The 26,743-nt window shown below is 43.1% G+C and overlaps 1 protein-coding gene across 3 annotated transcripts in view; it reads left to right on the forward strand.

Annotated features, from left to right (window-relative positions):
- LOC110488367 (POU domain, class 2, transcription factor 2-like) overlaps positions 1-26,743 on the forward strand; it is a 52,309-nt gene that overhangs the window by 17,679 nt on the left and 7,887 nt on the right. For 2 of the 3 annotated variants that reach the window (XM_036971337.1, XM_036971339.1), the window contains exons 2-13: positions 14,449-14,514; positions 15,232-15,266; positions 15,876-15,932; positions 18,574-18,687; positions 21,331-21,561; positions 21,787-21,913; positions 22,106-22,203; positions 22,430-22,624; positions 22,838-23,128; positions 23,403-23,594; positions 24,067-24,115; positions 24,478-24,640. In XM_036971337.1, the coding sequence (XP_036827232.1) occupies positions 14,449-14,514; positions 15,232-15,266; positions 15,876-15,932; positions 18,574-18,687; positions 21,331-21,561; positions 21,787-21,913; positions 22,106-22,203; positions 22,430-22,624; positions 22,838-23,128; positions 23,403-23,594; positions 24,067-24,115; positions 24,478-24,640 (1,618 nt within the window). The remainder of the gene's footprint in view (positions 1-14,448; positions 14,515-15,231; positions 15,267-15,875; positions 15,933-18,573; positions 18,688-21,330; positions 21,562-21,786; positions 21,914-22,105; positions 22,204-22,429; positions 22,625-22,837; positions 23,129-23,402; positions 23,595-24,066; positions 24,116-24,477; positions 24,641-26,743) is intronic. The other variant, XM_036971338.1, reaches the window with a different exon arrangement.

The following is a 26,743-nucleotide window of genomic DNA, read 5'->3' on the forward strand; positions in this document are numbered from 1 at the left end:
GTGATGTGATCCAGCACGCCACGTACAAAACCCTGAAACCAATAGCATGCAACGGGCGTCTGTACAGAATGTGAAAGGCTATGGACATTCCAAACATACATTAGGTATGGCATGCAAGACCAAAATATACAGAGCGAGAGCACATATGAACGCACAAAGTGGAAAATGTGACAAATGTACGCGCCAACCTATTAGCATATTTGGTTTGAATAGGCCTATAGAAATGCCATATGGAACTACAACTATGCAGCTATATCCACAAATGCATGAATGGAAAAGAACTACCTCAGGGAACATTATAGAGTGGAATCTATTTACGTACTGTAGATATGTCTGTACACGCATTTTTGCAGGTTGTACTTCCTGTACACAATGTCAAATCTAAAGCCTATCCTGTTCTCTCTCCCCCCGCTGTTATGATCTCTGCTTCTTCTCACTCCACTCAACAACTTGAGTGCGACAGAGAAACAGAGAGACCCGATGGAGAGCCACTGCGGCCATTTTGTTTCTCTTGTTTTGCCGCCTGCGATGTGAACGGAACCCTGATCCAATTTATACTGGTCAGTGGTGTGAAATGGCGGTCAGGCGGGGACGCGAAGGACTCTCCAGCCACTCGGGCCTCATTGCAGCGGTGTTTAAATGGTCCTAGATGAACATGACACTGTGCTGGTCCAGCATGCCTAGAGCCGCGGCACATGGGCAGGACACACACATGAACGCAAGCACAAGCGTGTGTACACACACACACACACACACACAAACACACACAGATCTTTCAATCCTCTATACTCCTGTATTGTATATGGTCCCCCCCCCTGTTGTTTTATAAAAAGTGCAATCCTCTGTCTTATATATGAAGTAGTTTTTTTTTTTTTTCCATCAACGTTATCACTGTTATAGTCTCCCCTGCGGTTTCAACTAGTACAAAAGACGAACACACACACACACAATTGCTGCAGCATTACACAGACTTACCGGTATATAAGGAAACCTTTTTTGAGTCGTACAATCGGTAATTGTACGATTGTATGATTGCTCAAATGGACAGTTGCTGTATTCTTACACAATTATGTTCCACTTTGACAATTTCTCTTCCTGACAAAATGGATTTCCAGGGATGTGAATTGAAGAGATGAAAATACATGCATCGATATGTTTGAAAAACCATGGTAACACTTTACTTACTTTACCTTAGCCTGCGAGTATAATGTTTATATCTCGTAAGCGTGTTGAAGCCTTTATGGTAATGCTTCAAACATATTTTTGTCGTTGTTTCAAGCTATAACTAGTAATTGTTTACATCATCTGAGAATTTAGCTAGGTTATTCCTACATCCTCTCCTATTGCATTAGTCATTACAGATATAGGATGTTAATTTGAGACAGTTTGCTACAGCAGACAAATAATCCTGCAGCAACAGGAAATGGGAATTATTATGTGGATTATAATTCATGGACATTTTTGTAGGAGTTGATACAGTTTTTGAAACGGAAAATCAAGTGGGAATTACAAACTTCAGCAGCCTTTTAAAACCTCAAATACACGACAAGTTGAACATTTCCTGAATTGCAGGAATGTTCTCCTCCACAGAGTGATCCAATTAAGATCCTACATCTGTAACTACATAATCATGCTTATTAGGTGGCTCTGTAAGAGCCTGAATCGACAGAAATAATTGAATCAATTATGTTTGATAATTCAAACAGATTTTTTTGTTTTTTGTTGATACATTTGCATTTGACCTCGTAAGTATTAATATGGTCAAAACTTAAGAAGTACACAAGCCTGCTCTCTAAACAATTTGCCAGTCTGAGGATTTGACCAAATGGAACAAAGCAGTGTATTTTCCATAGGATCTGGAATCCGAGCTGACACACACTCAGACGCATTGTTTTTGTCCTTGGCTAAAAATTGCCGTGCTTGACGACCATACAGCGCCGACATGGCAACACGACATTCACCATCTAAGGGGAGAAGGGCCTTTTTGCGTGTGTCATTTGGTGAGGGAACATAAGTGGTCACGAGACAGTCCGCTGATGGAGAGAAGGTAAAAATAGAGAGATAAGAGCCATATTTGCTTGGGGGGGGGGGGGGGGGGGGGGGGGGGGGGCTGTGGCCAGCAACTGTCACAGCCACAAATGGAAGTATGGCCCTCAGAAACAGCCATCCCGCCAACCCCCACCCTCGCCTTCCACAAAATGGAGTTTGTTAACTGAACGACGAGACGGTGTAGACTGCGTAACTCGGGCTAGAGTCTGCCTCAGAGAACCGTGGGTCCAAATCCCAGGCCCAAGGGCACACGGCGACATTGCAAGAGGCCCAATCGTCCAATCACACTCCCCGGGGAATTTGTTGGACCGCCGATTGAATCCCCTCTTATCCCCAAATTCAGAATCTGCTCCTCTTATCCCTTGTCCAACCGTGAGCGGTCACGCTTCAAGCTCAGGGATTTCTGCTGAATTTCTCGTCAGGATGCCAGTTGTGTGTTGTGTTGTTGCGACTGGTCGAATCTAGCATCTTTCATCAGAAATATGTGTATCTATTTACACGTGTAAAAAAAAGAACAAATAAGAAGATGTATTTAGTGTTAGAACTAACTTTTCTATTTTCTATATATTTTGGGTGCTTTTGCTGGGGGATCTTTTTTACTGGCACTTGGTCAAAAATCTGACTGGAGGGACGGAACAGAGAGAATATGGGAGACCAGTGGGGGGAATATCTGGAGACTTATACTCGTTTTCATTCACATTTATATTCTCTGGCGTCTGAGGTTCATGTGTGTGACTCGGGCGTAGTGTTTGGAGTGCGGTTAGGTAAATAAAAAGCTCTGCCTCTTAACCTCTGAAAGTAGGGAGACGCGAATTTGAATCCCCAGCGAGCCGAGCCAAAGAGAGAGGAGAGGAGAGGAGAGGAGAGAGGGGTGAGGGGAAGAAGGGGGGGGGGTGCAGAGCGGAGGCATCGGCCATTGCGAAAGTGCCTCTGGAGCGTGCGGGTCGGTGCAACCCCTGTGAGGGGCCCCGATCGATACAAACTCAGAGCAATAAAGCTTTCTCCCTGTCATCTCCACAGAATACAAAGCAGAATGGGGAAGGAAGGGAGGGAGGGGGGGGAGGGGGGGGGGGGCGAGAGGGGTGAAAAGCTGTTCCGCTAGCCAGACCAATTTCCTAACCCCCCATCCCCTCCCCTCTCCCCTTCAACCCCAACCACAAACCACCACCTTCTTCTCTCTCTCTCTCACTCTCTCTCTCTCTCTCTCTCTCTCTCTCACTCTCTCTCTCTCACTCTCTCTCTCTCACTCTCTCTCGTTTTCTTTCAGACCCTTCTTTTCCCCTCTGTTTTTTTCCACGGCTCTTCACGTGCACCTTATACATCCCGTATTATATAATTAATGGTGTTGGAATAAATAGACTCAACAATTCATCATTGTTATTTTAAAGAGATTGGTCAAGAGGAGGAAGGAGAGGAACGGAGGAAGTGTGGGCCCAAAGGAAAGGTGAAACGCAGAGGGAAAATAGGGACGGAGGGAAGGAGAGAGAGCGAAGAGAGATGAGAGGTTTTAAAGGGAGGTGTATGAAGAAAGAAGAGAGGGGATAGAGTGATGGTCGTAGAGGAAGGGGGAAGGGAGGAAATTGGTATTACACTGATAGAGATGGATGTGCCGATGGATGGAGGGAGGAAAGGGGGAATATTTAACAGGACAGGAAGAGAGGAAGACGGGAGGGATAAAGAGGTCAAATAACCGCTCTCTTTAATTGAGAGCCAATTTAAGTCTAGGCTAATCGATAGACCTGCAAAGCGAGCAATCTCACGCCGACCACAACGCCTACTGTAGAGAACGTTGTTTGGTTTAGTGACGAGGCGCTGTCATGTCGAATGGCTGTCTGTCTGTCCGCGCTTTCATTCACACTTTTCATTCAGATGGATATTCACAGCCGTTTAGCCCGGTTTATGTCCATCTAAATGGAATCTGTTCTATTCATTCTGGCCCTTCTATGTCTAAGTTTATGTTCCGTGTTGTTCAAGTTCACCAGACATTCTTGTACCTAAAGCCTTTAGGCTTTCATTTTGGCCAAATCCTGATCTCTTTTTCTCCCTCCCTCGCTCTCTCTGGACTGTGTGTCCGTCGGTCTGTCTGTCTTGTCGTTTTATTCTCTTGAGTCCTATCTGTTCCCTCTCTATTCGGAAGAGGCACTGTGTTCTTTGTTACTCTCATTGTCACTCCCTCTTCCTTTTGTCATTCCACCTTTTATTGGAAAAGCCCAATGCACTACTTCCACCACTGTCCTTTCCATCTCTTCCTCTCCTCCATTTTCCATAGACTCCTCCATCCTTGTGAATGTGTCCCTTTATCCCTTCATCCCAAGTCCCCTGCACTCTCTCTCTCTTTCTCTTTATTTGTCTCTTTGTCCCTCTCTTTGTCTCTCTCTCTCTCTCTCTCTCTTTCTCTAATACTCTGGTCATCCCTCATTCCATTCTGTCCCCGCCACTGCCCCAACACCAGCCTTCCTTCCTCGCTCTATCTTCCTCTATTTTTTTTTTTTTTGCGTCCAGTCGTCCACCCCAACGGAGGAAGGGATAAAGAGAGGAAAGTAACACGCAGTGGCTATTTCCCCCATCTCCTCTCCCTCCATTTCTTTGTTTATCTGCATCCCTCCATCTCACTCCCTGGGGAGATCAGTAATAACAGTGGAGACGGAGTGAGGGAGGGAGCTGCGATTATTGTCTTGTCGGGAGTCAGAGGGATCGATCGGCCCAGACATATGTGGTGCGAGAAAGAGGTACTGTATCGGATATAATAAACACTCCGGAGAAGCATTCGCACACACACACTCGTATACGCACGGACACACACACACACAAACACACACACTTAGACACACATACAAACATACATCTGCACAAATAATTGCCTATCTGCACACACTCAATCTTGAGGGCCACTGAAAGACTCTGAAAGACATTCAACTTTGCTGTCAGAGACAAACAAAAGAAGGGCGCAGTTATTTAACTGTAGATAAAACTGTATTGGTCCTTAAGGACGTGTTCAATGCCATTCAAGTATGTGCCGACACCTTACAAAGGTCTCAGAAAGTCTAAACAACATTTATGCCTTTCAGCACTATGTTTTCTTCCTATTCAAGCCTTTCAATGAGTTGGGCTATAGGGTGGAAAAACATACTTATACTTAATGATTAACACACACACACACACACACGCGCGCGCACGCGCGCATACACAGTGATTTTTCACTGCTGTTGCCTGGCAACGGGCCCATGTGTCCTATTGGACCGCCGCTGCTGACCAGTGATGTCATGCATGCCACTGCTGACCAGTGATGTCATGACCGCCGCTGCTGACCAGTGATGTCATGACCGCCGCTGCTGACCAGTGATGTCATGCATGCCACTGCTGACCAGAGATGCTGCACCCTCTAGTTCTGTGTCCCGGGGATGAATAGGAGAGAAGGAAAGAGGTATGGGGATCGGGAGATAATAAAAGAGAGAACGTAGCAGAGGAGAGCAGTGATAGGTGCAGATTGAGAGAGGAGAAAGTGAAAGATGAGCAGCTGTCCATGTTGCTTTACAATCCAAGCTGATTGGATTAACCTTATCAAGTCTGCAACAAAGTGGCCTTAATGCAGCATCAATCTTTGTCCAGTAGTATATCCTCAGAAATTTGTATTTTTTTATCTCCAGAGATTCATCTATTTACAGAAATTCGTAATTTGTACAGAAATGAATATCCGCAATTGCTTGCAGCTGAAGATGTGAAAAGCAGTAGTAGAAATGGTTGAATGTGTGCGTGTGTGGTCATCAACAACCAACAACACCTCTTCACAAACCTGACCGCTTACGGTCAACTCCCCCCTGTATGTCCGTGTGGTTGACCGTATGTCTTGAGAAGAGACTACGGTCTCATTCTAAACCTTTAGCGCCCCACTGCAAAACCAGCCATTGTTCCATTCCATTGTCTGTAAACCAGGTCAACATATAACCAGGTAGTGGTCCAACTCCTTGAGGGACTTTGAAAAGAAAAGCATGTACCGAGTTGCATTGGCCATTTGTGTGTCAGTGTGAGGCAGCTTGGCAGTACAGCAGTAGCGGTATAGGTTCTTGTCAGTGGATAATGCAACAGTCATGTCTTTTTCTCATCTCCTCATTGGGCCTGCTCAGATGCAACTCAGTAAGCCTCTACACTGATTTACCGATCTCTCTGACTGTTGAAATTCTTAGAACACACCGGTCCTATAGTTTTCTATACGTCCCCAGGACAGTGATAGTGCATACATGGGGAATAGCAGTTAGCAGTAACATTTGGTCCTGTGGGGGAAGGGCACAAGTGAGCGTGGTCTCTAGAGCCCCATAGACCACAGGGCCCCCCAGAGGGTCCACCAGATGAGTCCTGTGTGTGTGTGTGTGTGTGTGTGTGTGTGTGTGTGTGTGTGTGTGTGTGTGTGTGTGTGTGTGTGTGTGTGTGCGAGTGTGTGCGAGAGAGAGCGAGAGAGAGAGAGAGGTGGGGGATTGGGGCCAGGGCCGAGCGAGGCAGGAGGAGCGGGTGGTATAGGGTGTTTGCTGTTGGTCGGGGCCATGTGGCTGACCTCTTGACATCCACACGCCTGCCTGGCTCCTCCTCTCCCCAAAAAGGCCCCCCTGTTGCCCCTGAACCCCCTCACACTGACCCCCTCCACCCCCACACACACAACCCACGCGCCGTCTGTCCCTGTCCCCTGACAGGCGTGAGCGAGATGGAGCAAGACCCCCTACAGCCACCCTCCCTCCTATCCCCTCCCCCTCTCCTCCTAATTCCCTGACAGTGACCCTGAGCATCCCTCTCCTCCCCTGCCTCGGCCCCTGTCAGAGCCCCGCGCTGCCCAAAGACAGATACATCATCTGCCGAGAGGCCCCCCACTCCCATTAGCACTGATAGACTGGGGACCCTCACAGCCTGCTGGCCGAGGTATATAGAGATGGGCTGGGGGGGGGGGGGGGGGGGGGGGGGGGGACTAGGACCCCTGGCAAGAGGAGTGATGATGGGGTATTACTGTTAAAAACACTGTTTACGTGGACTCTTTTCATGTATTATGTGGATGAGGTGTGAATGCGGATGGTGAGTGTGCATGAAAGCAGTTTTATATCTGTCATCTTCCAGTATTTCCATCTCCTCTTTTTATATAAATCTTGTGGGGATGCAATGAACTTGAACCATATGCTTGGCATCATAGACTTTGAACAGTGAGCAGTGTTTTGCTGTGTTTGAGAGTTTCAGAATTACAGACTGTCCGGGCTCTTACCATGCTAGAAGCAGGCAATATTGAGTATATGTAATACAATTTAATTTAAGGTAGTTGAAAGGTGAGAGCTTATGTGCTGCTGTTATGAGAAAATATAGTGTGATGATGATGAGTGAAGCACCACAGCAGGCCTACAGCGGTCACTCAGCCCCTCCTCAGAATCAGCAGGTTAGTGCTGCCACCATGTGGCGGTCTTTAGCTACTGCAATTTCCTCAAAGCCCTGTTAATCTTATCCAACAGATTCTCAAACGAAACTGAATTTCTGGTCCAAATTTCAAACACACACACATATCTGCCTACATAGGCGACAGTAAAGAAGTGAGAGTAAGAAATTGGAAAATTAGAGAGAAAGAGCGTAAGGTGAGTGAAGGCGGGCGGCAGGCTATTTCTCATTGTATGACTAGTAGTTTCCAGCAGCCACCCAAGCACTTTCCAACTGCGACACTTTCACCCGTTCTTTCCTTTTCCTCTTTCGGCTTGCTGTTTTCTCTTCTTCTGCCCAGCCTCTCAATTTCTTTCTCCCACTCCGTTCTGAAACCACCTCTCCCTCCTTCTGAGACCTTGAACTTGATACTGACCCTAATACAGTTCGTGGTACATTTTCACAACTCTAAGCACAAAAATCTACACAGATCATCAAAATGGCTCATGTTTCAAAACTAAGCAGTTTCAATTGACTGAGTACAACAAACTAATTCACAAAGGCAATTGTTCACTGCACCAAATCACTCTTTTAATTTGGATACATATTTAATCAACAGTGCCTTCGTAAAGTATTCAGACCTGTTGACGTTTTCCACATTTTCTTACATTACAGCCTTATTCTACAATGGTGTTCAATTGTTTTCCCCCTCGTCAATCTACACGCAATACCCCATAATGACAAAGCAAAAACAGGTTATAAGATTTTTTTTTTGCAAATGTATTAAAAATAAACATAGACTTGCCTAGTTAAATAAAGGTTCAATAAAAAACTAATAAATTATAAAACAACTGAAATATCACATTTACATAAGTATTCAGACCCTTCACTTAGTACTTTGTTGAAGCACCTTTGGCAGCGATTACAGCCTTGAGTTTTCTTGGGTATGACGCTACAAGCTTGGCACACCTGTATTTGGGGAGTTTCTCCCATTCTTCACTGCAGATCCTCTCAAGCTCTGTCGGGTTGGATGGAGAGCGTCGCTATTTTCAGGTCTCTCAAGAGATCTTCGATCAGGATCAAGTCCGGGCTCTGGCTGGGTCACTCAAGGACATTCAGAGACTTGTCCAGAAGCCACTCCTGCATTGTCTTGGCTGTGTGCTTAGGGTCGTTGTCCTGTTGGAAGGTGAACCTTCGTCCCCAGTCTGAGGTCCTGAGGGCTCTGAAGCAGGTTTTCATCAAGGATCTCTCTGTACTTTGCTCCGTTCATCTTTCCTTCGATCCTGACTAGTCTCCCAGTCCCTTCTGTTAAAAAACACCCCCACAGCATGATGCTGCCCCCACCATGCTTCATCATAGGGATGGTGCGAGGTTTCCTACAGACGTGATGTTTGGCATTCAGGCCAAAGAGTTCAATCTTGGTTTCATCAGACCAGAGAATTTTGTTTCTCATAGTCAGAGTCCTTTAGGTGCCTTTTGGCAAACTCCAAGCGGGCTGTGATGTGCCTTTTACTGAGGAGTGTCTTCCCTCTGGCCACTCTACCATAAAGGCCTGATTGGTGGAGTGCTGCACCATTTAAGAATTATGGAGGCCACTGTGTTCTTGGGGACCTTCAATGCTGCAGATTTTTTTTTGCATCCTTCACCAAATCTGTCCCAGCTAGCAATGAGAATTTGGCGCAGAAGCGGCCCTCTTCCAAGGGAGCGGAACTGATTGAATCGTCTACTGGAATTCAGCCGACTTTGCCAGCATCTTACCAGAATCCCCCAGAAGCGGCCCGATGCAAATTTAAATAAATGTATACAAAATTACCGATTTAGTCATTTTAAATATTACTATTATACATTTTATACATACAAATTATACCCATTCACAAAAAAAAACATTTTGTGTCGGAGGAAACACCATACACCTGTTGACTGTGTCAGTGTGCATGCGCCTAGCCCGCCACAGGAGTCGCTACAGCGCGATTGGTCCTGATCCCCTGTGCTTGCTGGGGTGCCTGTTTTTGCTTTGTCATTATGGGGTATTGTGTGTAGAGTGATGACGCAAAAAAATATTGAATCCATTTTAGAACAAGGCTGTAATGTAACAAAATGTGGAAAAAGGGAAGGGGTCTGAATACTTTCCGTATGCACTGTAAGTAACCTCATACGGAAAAAGATTGCAGTCAGAGTTCAGTATAACTGCAGTACACTATAGTCTAACTGTAGTTAGAATACAGTATAACTGCAGTACACTATAGTCTAACTGTAGTTAGAATACAGTATAACTGCAGTACACTATAGTCTAACTGTAGTTAGAATACAGTATAACTGCAGTACACTATAGTCTAACTGTAGTTAGAATACAGTATAACTGCAGTACACTATAGCCTAACTGTAGTTAGAATACAGCATAACTGCAGTACACTATAGTCTAACTGTAGTTAGAATACAGTATAACTGCAGTAGGCTGCAAATACTGTGTCCAAAATAACACACTTCTTCCCTGCAGTAATATTGCAGTATAAATGCAGTTAAAGTGCAGTTATTCTGTACACTGCAGTTATTCTGCAATTACTGCGTCGAAAAATACCACAGTCGATACCACAGTTACAGTTTCAAAATGGCAATCTTTTTTTTGTGGCGCCTGCTTTAAATTTGTTATAGGATTTTCTTGACATTTCTTTGCTATGGAATGAACTATCCCTTAATCAAACTGCTCGAAACAGATTACTGTTGAACACAAAGGATGTAGTGCCTCGTTAACGTGTGTAGTTTGATAGCTGCTGAACACTGTATCAATTTGACATCAATATATGTTGGAAGTTAGAACCAAATCATGTATGGACGTGGCAGTAAATACGACATCCTCATTCTCCGTCAGCCAGTGTGCTTCAATAGTACAAAGTGGAAAGAGTCACTCTCTATGATGCTATAATTTGGAATTATAGTGTAGTGTAAAATGCACTGCAGAAATACCTGGTTTGTATATAATAATATTTTCATTACCTGAATTTCATTGATATATTGTAAGCTGATGAATTTCAAGCAGAGAGACAGGCGATACTGTGTCAGAAAATCACGTAGAAAAGCTGATCTTGTAAAATGGCATACAACACCGTGATCCATTTTTACAGTAGCTTTTACAATACCCCTATTTCTGATTATTTGCCCTACGTATGTACCGTATAAGGATAATGAAACTGCTAGACTGACAGATTTCTCAACATGCTTACAACCTGCCCTTGGATAGATGTTTTTTTTTTTTTTAAATGTCAAGTTATAGTCAAGAACTGTATGGAAAATTATATTTACCATCTACTACTCTTTCTATTGCAATTCAAAAAGAGCAATTTTGAAATGTGTATCTTGTGTTTTTTTGCTATTGGATTAAATGGTCAATTCAAAAGGCACTCGCACATCTGAGCTATCTTTGTTGCAGGTGCATGGTAAGAGTTGAATAAGATGAGGAAGAAGAAGGAACCCCTACACTGCTCTTGATAGTATCACTGCTCTTTAATAAGCTTTTACGTATCGGCCTCAAAGACTTTCTCAGAGTTGAATAAAGAGCAGTGGAACTAGTAAGAACGATGTGCAGGTTTCTTCTCATTTAAATGGGAGTTAACATGACTAAATGGGGAGCCTGTGTGCTCATGCTATTTCACAGAAAACTGATTTTGCATGAATGACTCAAGGGTGAAAGATGTGTGAAACCCTCCATGAATGACTCAAGGGTGAAAGATGTGTGAAACCCTCCATGAATGACTCAAGGGTGAAAGATGTGTGAAACCCTCCATGAATGACTCAAGGGTGAAAGATGTGTGAAACCCTCCATGAATGTACAATCAAAGGTTCTGGACATAAGATAGGGGACATTACAAGTGCTATCAGTTTAGCGTTTTGTCATTAGAGTTCTGGCAATATACCACTTACATCCGAACAATGTGCCCTCCTCCTCCCCTTCCGCTCCCCCCTCAAAACACAACCTGCATTGTCATATTTCTTCCAATATCCCCCTCTCTTTCTAGTGTTCTTTCCTTCGCTCATGCACTACCTATGTTAAAGGATGTGGGGGGAGGAGGAAGAAGGTGTAAGAGGGGGAGGGTGAAAGGGTGGAGGCAGTCCTAGTGGGAGGAGGGAGGATTAATAGTGAGGTGATAAGGTACTGCTCATCATCACCATCTTTTTAAACTCACATATTAGCATGTAGAATAGAGCTCAAACCTGACCCCCCAAGAGACCTACTATTCACATGTAGGATTGATTTGTTTTCCCATTTGAATATTTAAGCTCAGCTATAGCTATATTCATATCCATAGATTTAAATGCTAAATTTGCCTGATTTGTGTGAGCTACATCTTAGGCCTCGCGTGAATGTGGAAAAAATACCAAAAAAAGCAGGGAGGTCAGCACAGAAGAATCCTTTTTGTGCTGTAAGATGGTGGCTATGGTGAACAATAATGTCTGATTCCCAGGTAAGTACTACGCTCTTCATCTTGTACCAATTACCGGTTAATGGTCTCTCCTGGGGTGGAGGCTTTGGGAGTTAATTAGCGTTGCCGTCAGTAACAAGCACAGCTAATTAGTGAACATCAAAACGAGCTCTGCCGTTCATAGTTGCAGTGAAATGTCAGTTTGTCTCTCCTGAGGAAGACCAAAGTGTGTGTGTGTGTGTGTGTGTGTGTGTGTGTGTACGCACGTAAAGCATAGACTCATGTATGTACAGGCTACCAGGGTAACATTTCACAGCTACTTCTAGATGTGTATAACCATTGTTGGGCGTTGTGTATTTGGCAGTGTGTATTAGCATGTCTTTGTGATATTCTGTAACACCCCCTCTCTTTCTGGGGATTGAGTCAATACAATATGAAGACAAGTGACGGAAAGTCAAGTATGTCAAGTAGTAGGATATGCCATAACAATGAATCACAGCAGGTCAGAGGCAGGGCTTGACATTATGGTAAAAGCACAAATCAGGACTATGCTTTGGTCACATTCTCAAAAAAGTAAATGAGCTATTAACAGGCAGCCATATACAGTATGCCTATTGCCTGCCTTTCACCTACAGATAGGGGAGGAATCAGAAAGTAGACCTACTGATTTTTATTTTATTTTGGTTGTTATCAGTAAAATAAACATTTCAGAGTAGGCTCAATTTGCCCAGCTGCCATAAATTGTTTCCACTTAAACATGGGGAGGAATCAGAGAGATCGATTTCAGGCTAGGCTACTGGAATTCTTTTGCAGTTTGATTGTGTTTACTCAGAGCAGCACGCTCAACTTTTGCTTCATATAATTAATTATAAGTCTATTATAATTGCAATTAGAGCCATTGGAATTGTAACAAGGCTAAACCTGTGACTCACCATGGTGTTAGTGTTGAGAGTGGAAGAATGTAGACATCCAGAAAAAGCTCCTAGAAGTGGTAGGCCTACAGAGAATGAACGGGTGGGTGGATGATACTCAAAGTTTCGCTTATATGCATAGAGGCTTATTACTGTAGACAATCTATTTGACCTCCTCTTTAAGTAGGCTTTTTTGGGGTCCCGAAAATGTAATGAAACAGTGCGTTCACTTTAGCCTTGTGAAAACTATTTAGGCTCCTTGTTTGGCCCAATAAATGGCAAGAAATTAATCAACGGGCTTGAGGATATCTGCAGGTATGCAAAATGAGTCGCGCAAATATACAACTATGACTTGATGTTAGGAAGTACATTACCATACCAAAGATTCCGATAACTACTTGTACCTGTACTTGTATTTTCTCATGAATGTCGAAACCCAGGTAACTCTTCAGTTGTATGATTGTTGTTCAAGTTTTTATGCTTTCGTAACAGCTAGGTTAAACGTTTGTCTACTCAAATGTAGATATTTAGATTAGAGGTAAAAACATCGAATGGAAAATGTCGGATTTGTTTTCCATAACACTAACTACATATTCATATGGCCTAAAATAAATAATTATTTGAAACATAATTGCTGCAGCTGTTATAACATAGGTAGGCCTATTCTGCAATTAAAACAAGTGTAGATAGACTATTACTAAATCTTAGAAGACATGCATGCAAAACAGCATAGCCTATTAGCTTGTTAAATGGCATGCGTTCCATCATACATAATTATTCAAATATTCATGAAAACGTGTTGTGTCATTCATTGTAGGTCAAACTAAACCCTTTGTTTTTTCATCTATATTCAAGACAAATTTTGAAGTATGCTTTTGATTAAAACAAATTAAAATGTATTTAAAAAGGTATAAGGCTAATTTTGGAGCATGCTACATTTCTGTTAAAAGCGTGTGTGTATGTTCTACAAAAAAATGACTTGTCGTAATCATTTGCCTAGACATACAATTAAATGATTGAGGTTTTTGACAGACATTCCCACATATCATATAGACCTATTCTATATGAAATGAGTTTAAGTTTTCCTATTTCCAATTATGTAAAACAAGTATCATTTGTATTGTGCCTTTATTATGTGTAATGTATTTGGAAATCTTGAACACCACTTTCACATTTATGTTTGAACATGAAATCGTTTATTTGTCCGATTCTGTAAAAACATATGACTGTTATTCATGCTCCAATTTACCGTCCAGAAAATCACATTCCGTTACCAACGCTGATTTTTATTACAAACAGATTAGTTGGATTTATGGTGGGGAGATTTGAATAGACTTGTCTGTGCCACCTAGCCTCGTGCCAGGTCTCCTAACCATTTCATTTGTGTTCATTAATCCAGTCGGCTGGAAATGTTGTTTTTGGCCTCTCTCTCTCTCGTCTTGGGTGCATAGCATGCGTTACTGCGTAAGACTGAACATGGCCCTGTGACACTCTTGACTCGGGAAGCCACTGTGTGAGCCAAGGAGAAGAGGAGATGGATGGAGGGAGGGAAGGGGGAAAAAAAGGACGAGGGAGATTTTCTCCCAGTGACTCTCTCATCTTCATCCCTCCATATACGCTGGGCTGGGGATGTTTGTCTGTTGGAAACATGTTATATTTGACCTGCCTCCCTCTCTCCCCTGCAGATATCAGGATGTCAAAACCAGCAGAGGATGAGAAGCCTGGGACAGACTTTCCAGGGGAGAGCACAGGTAACCATTTTGAGACTGCATTATGTGTTGCTTTAATATTATTTATCATCATTTTATATGAATGTTTGAATCAAAGTATGTTGTTTTGTACCTACATCTGTCTGTGTTCTCGTATTGATTGGTAAGAGTGGGCTAATCTGATGTATTGTGTTTGGATGTGTTTATATTTAAGTCATTTAGAGGATGCTCTTATCCAGAGCGACTTAGAGCCGCAATAAAGGTTAAGTGCCTTGCTCAATGGCACATCAACAGATTTTTCACCTAGTCAGCTTGGGGATTCGAACCAGCAACCTTTCGGTTACTGGCCTAATGCTCTTAACCGCAATAGGGTACCTGCCGCCCTATGACAGAAAACACCCACAATAACAGACCGCAAATCTTCTACTTTGATCACGTTTCTCACATTTTCCGAACAGAAAATGAGAATGTTTTTGTCAGCCTGTTTATATGACTTATGCACATGACACTATAGCTCCATATAGGTCACTGCTCAGAGTCATATCGTGGCACACCTATGTTTCTAAGTAGATTTAGCTGACAGCTAGGATGCGGAATGCTAGTAATTGACATTTGAAGTAACCTATTTCAAACTACAGCCTGAGGCATTTGCAGTAGATCATTGCGGGGTTATTAGAATTCAATCTTGCACTTTTCATTTTCTCTCCTCTCTCTCATGTCACCCCATGTCTCTCTGTCTTTCTCTTTTTATCTCAAAAGACTCCGAGAGGAACAGTCCCGATGCAAATGATCAGGTTTGTCATCTCAATTTAATTTCATTGAACGTAAAATGATGTTTGTTGTTGTTTATTTACTGCGATTTGTTTTTGATGTATTCTTGTTGTTTGCTCTAAGGTTGTAATATGATTATTTGAATAAGTGTATACAGTAGAACCTAAAAGACAAAAAGGTCAGAGTTCGGGGAACCGGTCATCGAAAGGGCAATATTAAACCTGTGACATGTAGGCCTATTACATGCAAAAAAAAACTTCTGTAGTCTACAGAGAAACTGTAAATGCTGGTTAGATTTGCTAAAAACATATCCGATATTTACAGTATCTGACAAAATGATTTTCTATAAAAGGTTTGTGAAAGGTTTGTGAATTTGAAAGTGTTTACTGATATTCCAGTGTTCAGGACCACCTCAATTCCCCAAGTTGTCCTATCTCTAAGGTCCTAGAATGGTACTTTTTTTTTTTTGGATAGGTTTGAAAAATGAAAATGATTAGGAGACACGTGGATTAAATTGATGAGTTCTATCAACCTGGAAAAGCAACTGTGTTAATGGCTTTGCACATGAGTAGATTTAAAGGTCTGTGTCCGTTGTCTGTTTAAAGAGTTTGTTGCCGTTCGTCTCCTCGCAGGTTCAGCCAATGAAAACGAGTCCCTTCAGTCTTTCTCCTTCCTTGAGCAACACCAAGGTGAGTGAATTAGTGCACTCACATGCGAGAGAGAGAGAGCGAGAGCGAGAGACAGTGTGTGCTTGTGTGTGTGAGTGGCTTATCTATTTAGACCCCACAGACATACCTCAGGTGCTGCATAGACGTTGGCCAATATACAAATGAGGATGTTTGGGCCATTACGAATGCTGACACGCCCATCAACTCCTGAGAACTAGAGCGTAAGAACGAGCACAATTCACTTTATAAAGACATGCTGCAGAAGAGAGACGACAGACATGAATATATATCGAAATGAAGGGAGATGGAGGAAAAAGAGAGTTATGGGCAGATGGATGGATAGGAGCTTCCTCAGGTCAGGAATCATCAGACAACTTGGAATATTTTAAAATGATTTACACAACAGAGATCAACATGTTATGCATGGTAATATATTTCTTACTATATGTTGTGGGACCCCATTAGGGCCTAAAATGGAGATACAATTCATATATCTAGAGTTAAGCGGGTTAAGACTCATTTACTGACGAGCAGGAGACTTGAAAAAAAATCGGTTGACTAATTTTATTTATTGCAGGTTACATTTTTTATTTTAACTTCTTTATTCAAAAGTACTCTTGATTTAGTTGTAGAGTATTGCGTGACTGGGGATACAGTATGCATAGAAAATCAATTATGTACAGTTGAAGTTGGAAGTTTACATACACCTCAGCCAAATGCATTTAAACTCAGTTTTTCACAATTCCTGACATTTAATCGTAGTAAAAATTCCCTGTTTTAGGTCAGTCAGGATCACCACTTTATTTTAAGAATGTGAAATGTCAGAATAATAGTAGAGAGAATGATTTATTTCAGCTTTTATTTATTTTGTCACATTCCCAGTGGGTCTACACTCAATTAGTATTTGGTAGCATTGCCTTTAAATTGTTTAACTTGGACCAAACGTTTCGGGTAGCCTTCCATAAGCTTCCCACAATAAGTTTGGTGAATTTTGTCCCATTCCTCATAACAGAGCTGGTGTAACTGAGTCAGGTTTGTAGGCCTCCTTGCTCGCACACACTTTTTCAGTTCTGCCCACATATTTTCTATAGGATTGAGGTCAGGGCTTTGTGATGGCCACTCCAATACCTTAACTTTGTTGTCCTTAGGCCATTGTGCCACAACTTTGGAAGTATGCTTGGGGTCATCGTCCATTTGGAAGACCCATTTGCGACCAAGCTTTAACTTCCTGACTGATGTCTTGAGATGTTGCTTCAATATATCCACATAATTTTCCCGCCTCATGATGCCCTCTATTTTGTGAAGTGCACCAGTCCCTCCTGCAGCAAAGCACCCCCACATCATGATGCTGCCACCCCCGTGCTTCACGTCTGGGATGGTGTTCTTCGGCTTGCAAGCCGCCCCCTTTTTCCTCCACACATAACGATGGTCATTATGGCCAAACAGTTCAATTTTTGTTTCATCAGACCAGAGAACATTTCTCCAAAAAGTATGATCTTTGTCCCATGTGCAGTTACAAACCGTAGTCTGACTTTTTTTATGGTGGTTTTGGAGCAGTGGCTTCTTCCTTGCTGAGCGGCCTTTCAGGTTATGGCGATTTAGGACTCGTTTTACTGTTGATATAGATACTTTTGTACCTGTTTCCTCCAGCATCTTCATAAGGTCCTTTGCTGTTGTTCTGGGATTGATTTGCACTTTTCGCACCAAAGCACGTTCATCTCCGGGAGACAGAATGCGTCTCCTTCCTGAGTGGTATGACGGCTGCGTGGTCCCATGGTGTTTATACTTGCGTACTATTGTTTGTACAGGTGAACATGGTACCTTCAGGCGTTTGGAAATTGCTTCCAAGGATGAACCAGACTTTTGTAGGTCTACAATTTTTTTCTGAGGACTTGGCTGATTTCTTTTGATTTTCCCATGATGTCAAGCAAAGAGGCACTGAGTTTGAAGGTAGGCCTGGAAATGCATCCACAGGTACACCTCCAATTGACTCAAATGATGTCAATTAGCCTATCAGAAGCTCCTAAAGCCATGACATAATTTTCTGGAATTTTCCGAGCTGTTTAAAGGCACAGTCAACTTAGTGTATGTAAACTTCTGACCCACTCGAATTGTGATACAGTGAATTATAGAAAAATAATCTGTCTGTAAACAATTGTTGGAAAAATTACTTGTGTCATGCACAAAGTAGATGCCTAACCGACTTGCCAATACTATAGTTTTGTCTTGTTAACAAGACATTTTTTGGAGTGGTTGAAAAACAAGTTTTAATGACTCCAACCTAAGTGTATGTAAACTTCCGACTTCAACTGTATGTAATTCAGTAAACAATTGTGGAAGTTGCTAATTGTCTTTGTCAAAAAAAAAATATTCAATGTTGGTTGTATGGTTCATACAGTATATAGATGATCCTCTGATATTAATCCATGTTTTATCTCATGAAACCACCCAAATCCTTTAGTTTTAGACAAAAAATATAATTTTGCTCTAATCAGGTCATTTGCACCATATTTCTGTCCCATTTAAGGGACCCATGTTGGCAACTAGACTGAGGCCTGTGTACCAGATGACAAAAAAACATGTATCTTCACGATTATTATTTTTGCATGTATTTACCTATATTTTCACCCTATTCAATGTTTTGATATAACTCCCCCTGCAGAGTAAAAGTGAAGCTGGCCCTGAGATGACCTCCACCCATGTGCCGCCTCCCTCCCAGCAGCAGACACCTCACCCTCACACACAACTCATGTTGGCAGGGAGTCAGCTGGCAGGGGTAAGCACTGGCACAGACACACTACCTGAATGTACACACTTAGACATTTCTTTCCAAAAGGGATTTTCGGTTATCCCCATAGGAGAACCTTTTTTGGTTCCAGGCAGAATACTTTTGGGTTCCATGTAGAACCCACAGTAGAAAGTAGAGGTCGACTGATTTTGATTTTTCAACGCCGATACCGATATCGATTATTGGAGGACCCAAAAAAGCCGATACCGATTAGTCGGACAATTTATTATTTTTTTTTTTGTAATAGTGACAATTACAACAATACTGAATTAACACTTATTTTAACTTAATATATATAATACATCGATAAAATCAATTTAGCCTCATATAAATAATGAAACATGTTCAATTTGGTTTAAATAATGCAAAAACAAAGTGTTGGAGAAGAAAGTAAAAGTGCAATATGTGCCATGTAAGAAAGCTAACGTTTAAGTTCCTTGCTCAGAACATGAGAACATATGAAAGCTGGTGGTTCCTTTTAACATGAGTCTTCAATATTTCCAGGTAAGAAGTTTTAGGTTGTAGTTATTATAGGAATTATAGGACTATTTCTCTCTATACGATTTGTACTTCATATACCTTTGACTATTGGATGTCATTATAGGCACTTTAGTATTACCAGTGTAACAGTATAGCTTCCGTACCTCTCCTTGCTCCTACCTGGACTCGAACCAGGAACACATCGACAACAGTCACCCTCGAAGCAGCGTTACCCATCGCTCCACAAAAGCCGTGGCCCTTGCAGAGCAAGGGGAACAACTACTCCAAGTCTCAGAGCGAGTGATGTTTGAAATGCTATTAGCGTGCGCTAACTAGCTAGCCATTTCACTTCGGTTACACCAGCCTCATCTCGGGAGTTGATAGGGCTGAAGTCATGAACAGTTCAATGCTTGAAGCATTGCGAAGAGCTGCTGGCATAACGCACTAAAGTGCTGTTTGAATGAATGCTTACGAGCCTGCTGGTGCCTACCATCGCTCAGTCAGTCTGCTCTATCAAATCATAGACTTAATTATAACATAATAACACACAGAAATACGAGCCTTAGGTCATTAATATGGTCGAATCCGGAAACTATCATCTCGAAAACAAAACGTTTATTCTTTCAGTGAAATACAGAACCGTTCCGTATTTTATCTAACGGGTGGCATCCATAAGTCTAAATATTCCTGTTACATTGTACAACCTTCAATGTTATGTCATAATTACGTAAAATTCTGGCAAATTAGTTCGCAACGAGCCAGGCGGCCCAAACTGTTGCAAATACCCTGACTGCATGCAATGAACGCAAGAGAAGTGACACAATTTCACCTGGTTAATATTACCTGTTAACCTGGGTTTATTTTAGCTAAATATGCTGGTTTAAAAATATATACTTCTGTGTATTGATTTCAAGAAAGGCATTGATGTTTATGGTTAGGTACGTGCAACGATTGTACTTTTTCGCAAATGTGCTTTTGTTAAATCATCCCCCCGTTTGGCTGTCTTTGTTAGGAAGAAATAGTCTTCACACAGTTCGCAGCGAGCCAGGCAGCCCAAACTGCTGCATATACCCTGACTCTGTTGCAAGAGAAGTGACATCATTTCCCTAGTTAAAAGAAATTCATGTTAGCAGGCAATATTAACTAAATATGCAGGACTGTGTATTGATTTTAAGAAAGGCATTGATGTTTATGGTTAGGTACACGTTGGAGCAACGGCAGTCCTTTTTCGCAAATGCGCACCACATCGATAATATGCAACGCAGGACACGCTAGATAAACTAGTAATATCATCAACCATGTGTAGTTAACTAGTGATTATGATTGATTGATTGTTTTTTTATAAGATAAATTTAATGCTAGCTAGCCACCTACCTTGGCTTCTTAATGCATTTGCGTAACAGGCAGGCTCCTCGTGGAGTGCAATGAGAGGCAGGTGGTTAGAGCGTTGGACTAGTTAACTGTAAGGTTGCAAGATTAAATCCCAGAGCTGACAAGCTAAAAATCTGTCGTTCTGCCCCTGAACAAGGCAGTTAACCCACCGTTCCTAGGCCGTCATTGAAAATAAGAATGTGTTCTTAACTGACTTGCCTAGTTAAATAAAGGTTAAAAAAAAAAAATAATAGTAAAAAAATGTAAAAATCTGCCAAATCGGTGTCCAAAATGACCGATTTCCAATTGTTATGAAAACTTGAAAATCGGCCCTAATTAATCGGCCATTCCGATTAATCGGTCGACCTCTAGTAGAAAGGCTTTTACATGGAACACAAAAGGGTTCTACATGGAACCAAAAAGGGTTCTTCAAAGGGTTCTTCTATGGGGACAGGCAAAGAACCATTTAAGGTTCTAGATAGCACCTTTTTTTCTAAGAGTGTAGTGTGTAGGCGGTTAGGGTAGGCTTCTTCTGCTTCGCTCTTGCTTGCGTCTTACCAAGATTGGGGCGAAATCCATTTCAACTCAATTCTGTCGATTCAGATTTTCCTCATTCCTGAATTGACTGAATTCAAATGGAATTGATCCCACCTCTGCCTCTTCCTGCCTGCCGCAAACGCTGAGTGACACTATTCTCTACCTCTTTTGCTTTTCCCCCCTCCTCTCTTTGGGCAAACCCTACCCTTTCCTCCCCCTCCTCCTCTTCCTCCTGTTCCTCAGCTGGCTGCCCTCTTGCCTGCGCAGCAGCAGCTGTTGCTTCAGCAGGCCCAGGCTCAACTCCTGGCCGCTGCCGTGCAGCAGTCCAACGCGGCTCACGCTGCTCATGCCGCCCACGCAGCAGCCCAAGCCAATCAGCAGCAGCAGCAACAACAGCAGCAGCAGCAGCTGACCAAACAAGAGCATGCCCAGCCTCAGCTCACGCTCTCTCAGCCTATCCAGCTCACCGCCCAGGTAGGAGCGTCCAGTCACGGATCAGATATGACCAGCTTTAAGCCAATTTAACTCACTAACCAACACTTGTCTATGTCAGAAGTGTTTCTCCATATACTCTTGGGTGATGTTACTTTAAAGGCTGGGGCTTTGCTCATTTCTTTGCATTATATTTCCTCCAAGGGTGTGTGTGTTGCTCTTTTCAGAAATCATACAAGACTTGTTGACCCTCCCTCCCTCCCGTAGGATATCCAGCAACTGTTGCAGCTGCAGCAGTTAGTCCTGATGCCCGGCCATCACCTGCAGTCTCCTCAGTTCCTCCTGCCTCAGGCCCAGGGACAACAGGGGCAGCAGGGTAAGTGGGACCTACTAAGTAAGTGGGAACCACCATCATCAACACTGTGACTTACTCTTTGCACAAAACAATGTATAGCTTGGCATTATGATCTAACTGCTTAGTTCTAAAACGAGTTAGAATAAAGTGTTAGAATACAGTTAAAATACAATAGTGTTCATATAATTACAATACCAATAGTGTTAACTCCTTGTCCGTTGTGTTCCTCAGGTTTACTCTCGACACCAAATTTAATTTCGCTACCTCAGCATCAGCAAAGCCAGGGGAGTCTTCTAACTACGCCACCCAGGCTGGGACTGCAAGCACAGGTGTAGTATTATTGAAAACCACCTCGAATGTGTGTGTGTGTGTTGAGACTACACTTTATAACATACTTGTACTACATACTTGTAAGTAAATGAATTAAGTCAAGAAAATTAATCTTCACAACCTCGCCATAGATCTTTCATCAGCCATCAATAGCTAATGTCGGTGTGCCAGCCCCCCTTTTCCATTCGACAGCAATGATATTGGTTTATGTCTCACGCACTGTAGCGTCGTCACGGTGACGGCCTCACGTCGTTACAGAGGGACAAGAGCGGGGACGGCGGCGTGACCTCCGGGGCCTCGGCCGCCCCCATGACCTCGGTGACCTCTGGCCCGCACGGTGAGGAGCCAAGTGACCTGGAGGAGCTGGAGCAGTTCGCCCGCACCTTCAAACAGAGACGCATCAAATTGGGCTTCACACAGGTACGTGTGTGTGTGTGTGTGTGTGTGTGTGTGTGTGTGTGTGTGTGTGCAATGAAATGTGAAATGTGATAGAGGTCAAGAGGAGCGTGAGCAATTAGATCAAGCTAGGCTTCACATGGTGTCGGAGTGTGTGTGTTTGCAGTGACGGGGGTCAGGAGGCGCTGGACGCCTGAATGAAGATGAACGTTTAACACAAATTATCTCCCCTCCCAGGGTGACGTTGGCATGGCAATGGGGAAACTGTATGGGAATGACTTCAGCCAGACCACCATCTCTCGCTTCGAGGCCCTCAACCTGAGCTTTAAGAACATGTGCAAGCTCAAGCCTCTGCTTGAGAAGTGGCTAAACGATGCAGAGACCATGGCGATAGACAACATGCTTCCCAGCCCCAGCTCTCTCTCCTCCCCCATGATGGGGTTTGAGGGCATGACGGGGCGCCGCAGGAAGAAACGCACCAGCATTGAGACCAACGTCCGCGTGGCCTTAGAGCGCAACTTCATCTCGGTGAGAAAGAGAGAGGTCCCACAACAGACCCCTGGGGAACCCACTCAAATCACATAGTACTCTCTACACTGCACTCGCAGTAGAGTACATAAACCAACGATTCTGTCCACAACAGTTTAATGAAGTTTATTTCCCTTTTTTTTTTATGAACATTTCATTATCTAAATACCACTATTGAAAGTAACATTGACAACATGTCTGATTTATGCGATATATAATGTTTGTGGCCTATGACAACATGTTTGATCATGATTTCTGACCGTGTTCCCTTCAGAACCAGAAGCCTAACTCAGAGGAGATCCTCCTGATGGGAAAGCAGCTCAACATGGAGAAGGAGGTGATCCGGGTCTGGTTCTGCAACCGGCGCCAGAAAGAGAAACGCATCAACCCCTGCAGTGCCACCCCTCCCCTGCCCAGCCAGTCCTCCCTTGTGACGCACAAACCCCCCTGCTACAACCCACACATGGTATGACCCCGCACTCACCTCACCCCATCCCACCCTCCCCACCAACCCTCACCATGCCTGTCATTGGCAGGCCTTTGGTCCCTTGCCTCCCTGTTCCTTAGTTTGGAAACAAACTCTGTCTAAATACAAGTCTGTCATCATGAGAGGAATAGATCTTTGACTCTCTGTATCTATGGACATGCCCCCTCCCTCTGCACGACCCCATGTATGACCCTGTGGCCTAACCCATCCAGCACTGCTCCACTCTCAGCGCCGTGCAAACACAGTGTTGTATGAGGTGTGATACGTTACACACCCAACCCACACGTCATCACAGTTACACCACGAGAGCGTGTTTCTTCTGTCTCTCTCCTGCTCACAACCTATCCACCTCTCTCTCTCACACTTTCTCTTTCTCTCTCTTTCTGCCTTTTTTTTTCTCTTTCTTTCTCTCTCTATCTTGCTTTCTTTCTTTCTTTCTCTCTCTTGCCAGATGTCTAGTCAGGGGCTGCACCAGGCTGCCACCAGCCTCAGCACAACCGGTGAGGAAATGAATTTTTGGATACATTTGTGTTTTTGTGAAGCTAGGCCACAAGTGCCAGAGGTCTAAATTCCCTTTAGTGGACTAAGACAGAGGCGAGTTCAGATGGTTCTCAAACCCAGTACCAATGGGCATTGGGACAACGTACCGATGTCACAGTAGGCTGCTGAGGGAAGAACAGCTCATAATAATGGAGACCATGTGTTTGATTGTATTTGAGACCGTTCCACTGATTCCGCTCTAGTCATTAACACAAGCCCGTCCTCCCCAATAATGGTACCACCAACCTCCTGTAATCAATGTAACCAAATGTACTGTATACCACTCCTATTACTGATGGTTCTCTCTCTCTCGCTTTCTCAGTGACCAGCCCATCGCCCTCGGCAACCTGCCCTCTGACCCCCTGCCCTCTGACCCCCAGTGGCTCTGCAACTATGAGCTCCGCCCCCTCCTCTGTGACTCCGCCTCCACACAGCACAGCCAGCAACGCCCCTCCCACCCTCAGTGCCCACAGCCTGAACGCTGGGTGAGTCTCTCTCTCTCCTACTGCTCTACACTTACTCAATCTAACACTGAACAATCGCGCATACTCAAACAAATACACTTTGATAGTAGATGCTGGGTTAGTGTCCCCTGATTATATAACTCAAAACCTGTGATCTCCTCTATCCTCTCTCTACCCTTTGCACGGTCAACGACTACTGCACATGTGCTCAATCTAACACTGACTCCTAACACTGAATCCTCAACACACTTTTCTGTGTTTCACCACTTTGCCAGGATGTCATTTCAAATTAGAATAATTTCCCAATGGACCTATCTAGTTAGATTCAGGTTGAATAGATTGATTAAATAAACAGCAGAATGCACGCAATGACAAGCTACAGTACCTAGCGTAACTGACATTCTGAGACTTACAAGCATTTCGCTGCATCTGCTATAACATCTGCTATAACATCTGCTAAACTGTGAACGCAAACAATAAACTGGAATTGGTGATATTTACTGACTTGCTGGGAATTCATGGTATGCGACGACATGTGGTATGTTAAGCCACCCCACCTGTTTTGCAGCAAATCTGCAAGTTCTCACACATATGAAGAAACATGCACATACAAGACTGTTCAAAAGTTTGGGGTCACTTAGAAATGTCCTTGTTTTTGAAAGAAAAGCACATTTTTTTGTCAATTAAAATAACATTAAAATGGATCAGAAATACAGTGTAGACATTGTTGTTGTTGTAAATGACTATTGTAGCTGGGAACAGCAGATTTGTTATGGAATATCTACATTGGCGTACAGAGGCCCATTATCAGCATCCATCACTTCTGTGTTCCAATAGCACGTTGTGTTAGCTAATCCAAGTTTATCATTTTAAAAGGCTAATTGATCATTAGATAACCCTTTTGCAATTATCTTAGCACAGCTGAAAGCTGTTGTTCTGATTAAAGAAGCAATAAAACTGGCCTTCTTTAGACTGGTTGAGTATCTGGAGCGTCTGCATTTGTGGGCTTGATTTCCAACTCAAAATGGCCAGAAACAAAGACCTTTCTTCTGAAACTTGTCAGTCTATTCTTGTTCTGAGAAATGAAGGCTATTCCATGTGAGAAATTGCCAAGAAACGCTGTGTACTACTCCCTTCACAGAACAGCGCAAACTGTCTGAGTTCCTCTGTCCAGTGTCTGTGTTCTTTTGGCCATCATATTTTCTTTTCCTTGGCCAGTCTGAGATATGGCTTTTACTTTGCAACTCTGCCTAGAAGCCCAGCATCCCGGAGTCGCTTCTTCACTGTTGACGTTGAGACTGGTGTTTTGCGGGTACTATTTAATGAAGCTGTCAGTTGAGGACTTGTGAGGCGTCTGTTTCTCAAACTAGACACTGTAATGTACTTGTCCTCTTGCTCAGTTGTGCCCTGGGGCCTCCCACTCCTCTTTCTATTCTGGTTAGAGACAGTTTGCGCTGTCCTGTGAAGGGAGTAGTACACAGTGTTGTACGAGATCTTCAGTTTCTTGGCAATTTCTCACATGGAATAGCCTTCCTTTCTCAGAACAACAATAGACTTATGAGTTTCAGAAGAAAGTTTCTGGCCATTTTGAGCCGGTAACAATGCTGATGCCACAGATACTCAACTAGTCTAAAGAAGGCCAGTTTTATTGCTTCTTTAATCAGGACAACAGTTTTTCAGCTGTGCTAACATAATTGCAAAAGGGTTTTCTAATGATCAATTAGCCTTTTAAAATTATAAACTTGGATTAGCTAATACCATCACTCCTGGAACATAGGAGGTTGCTGATAATGGGCCTCTGTACGCCTAGGTAGATATTCCATAAAAAATCTGCCGTTTCCAGCTACAATATTCATTTACAACATTAACAATGTCTACACTGTATTTCTGATCAATTTGATGATATTTTAATGGGCAAAAAAATGTGCTTTTCTTTCAAAAACAAGGACATTTCTAAGTGACCCTAAACTTTTGAACGGCAGTGTTTGTCTGCAGGCATAGACGTGCTAGTCAACCCAGACTCAGAAACAGGCCAATGCATACAATCAAATCATGTTGTGCTTCCATATCAGACATAAATGAGGGCGTTTGATTAATGAGCTTTCACTTAACCTTCTTGGTGCT

The sequence above is a fragment of the Oncorhynchus mykiss genome, chromosome 32, assembly GCF_013265735.2.
Source record: "Oncorhynchus mykiss isolate Arlee chromosome 32, USDA_OmykA_1.1, whole genome shotgun sequence".
NCBI classification, from domain to species: Eukaryota; Metazoa; Chordata; class Actinopteri; order Salmoniformes; family Salmonidae; genus Oncorhynchus; species Oncorhynchus mykiss.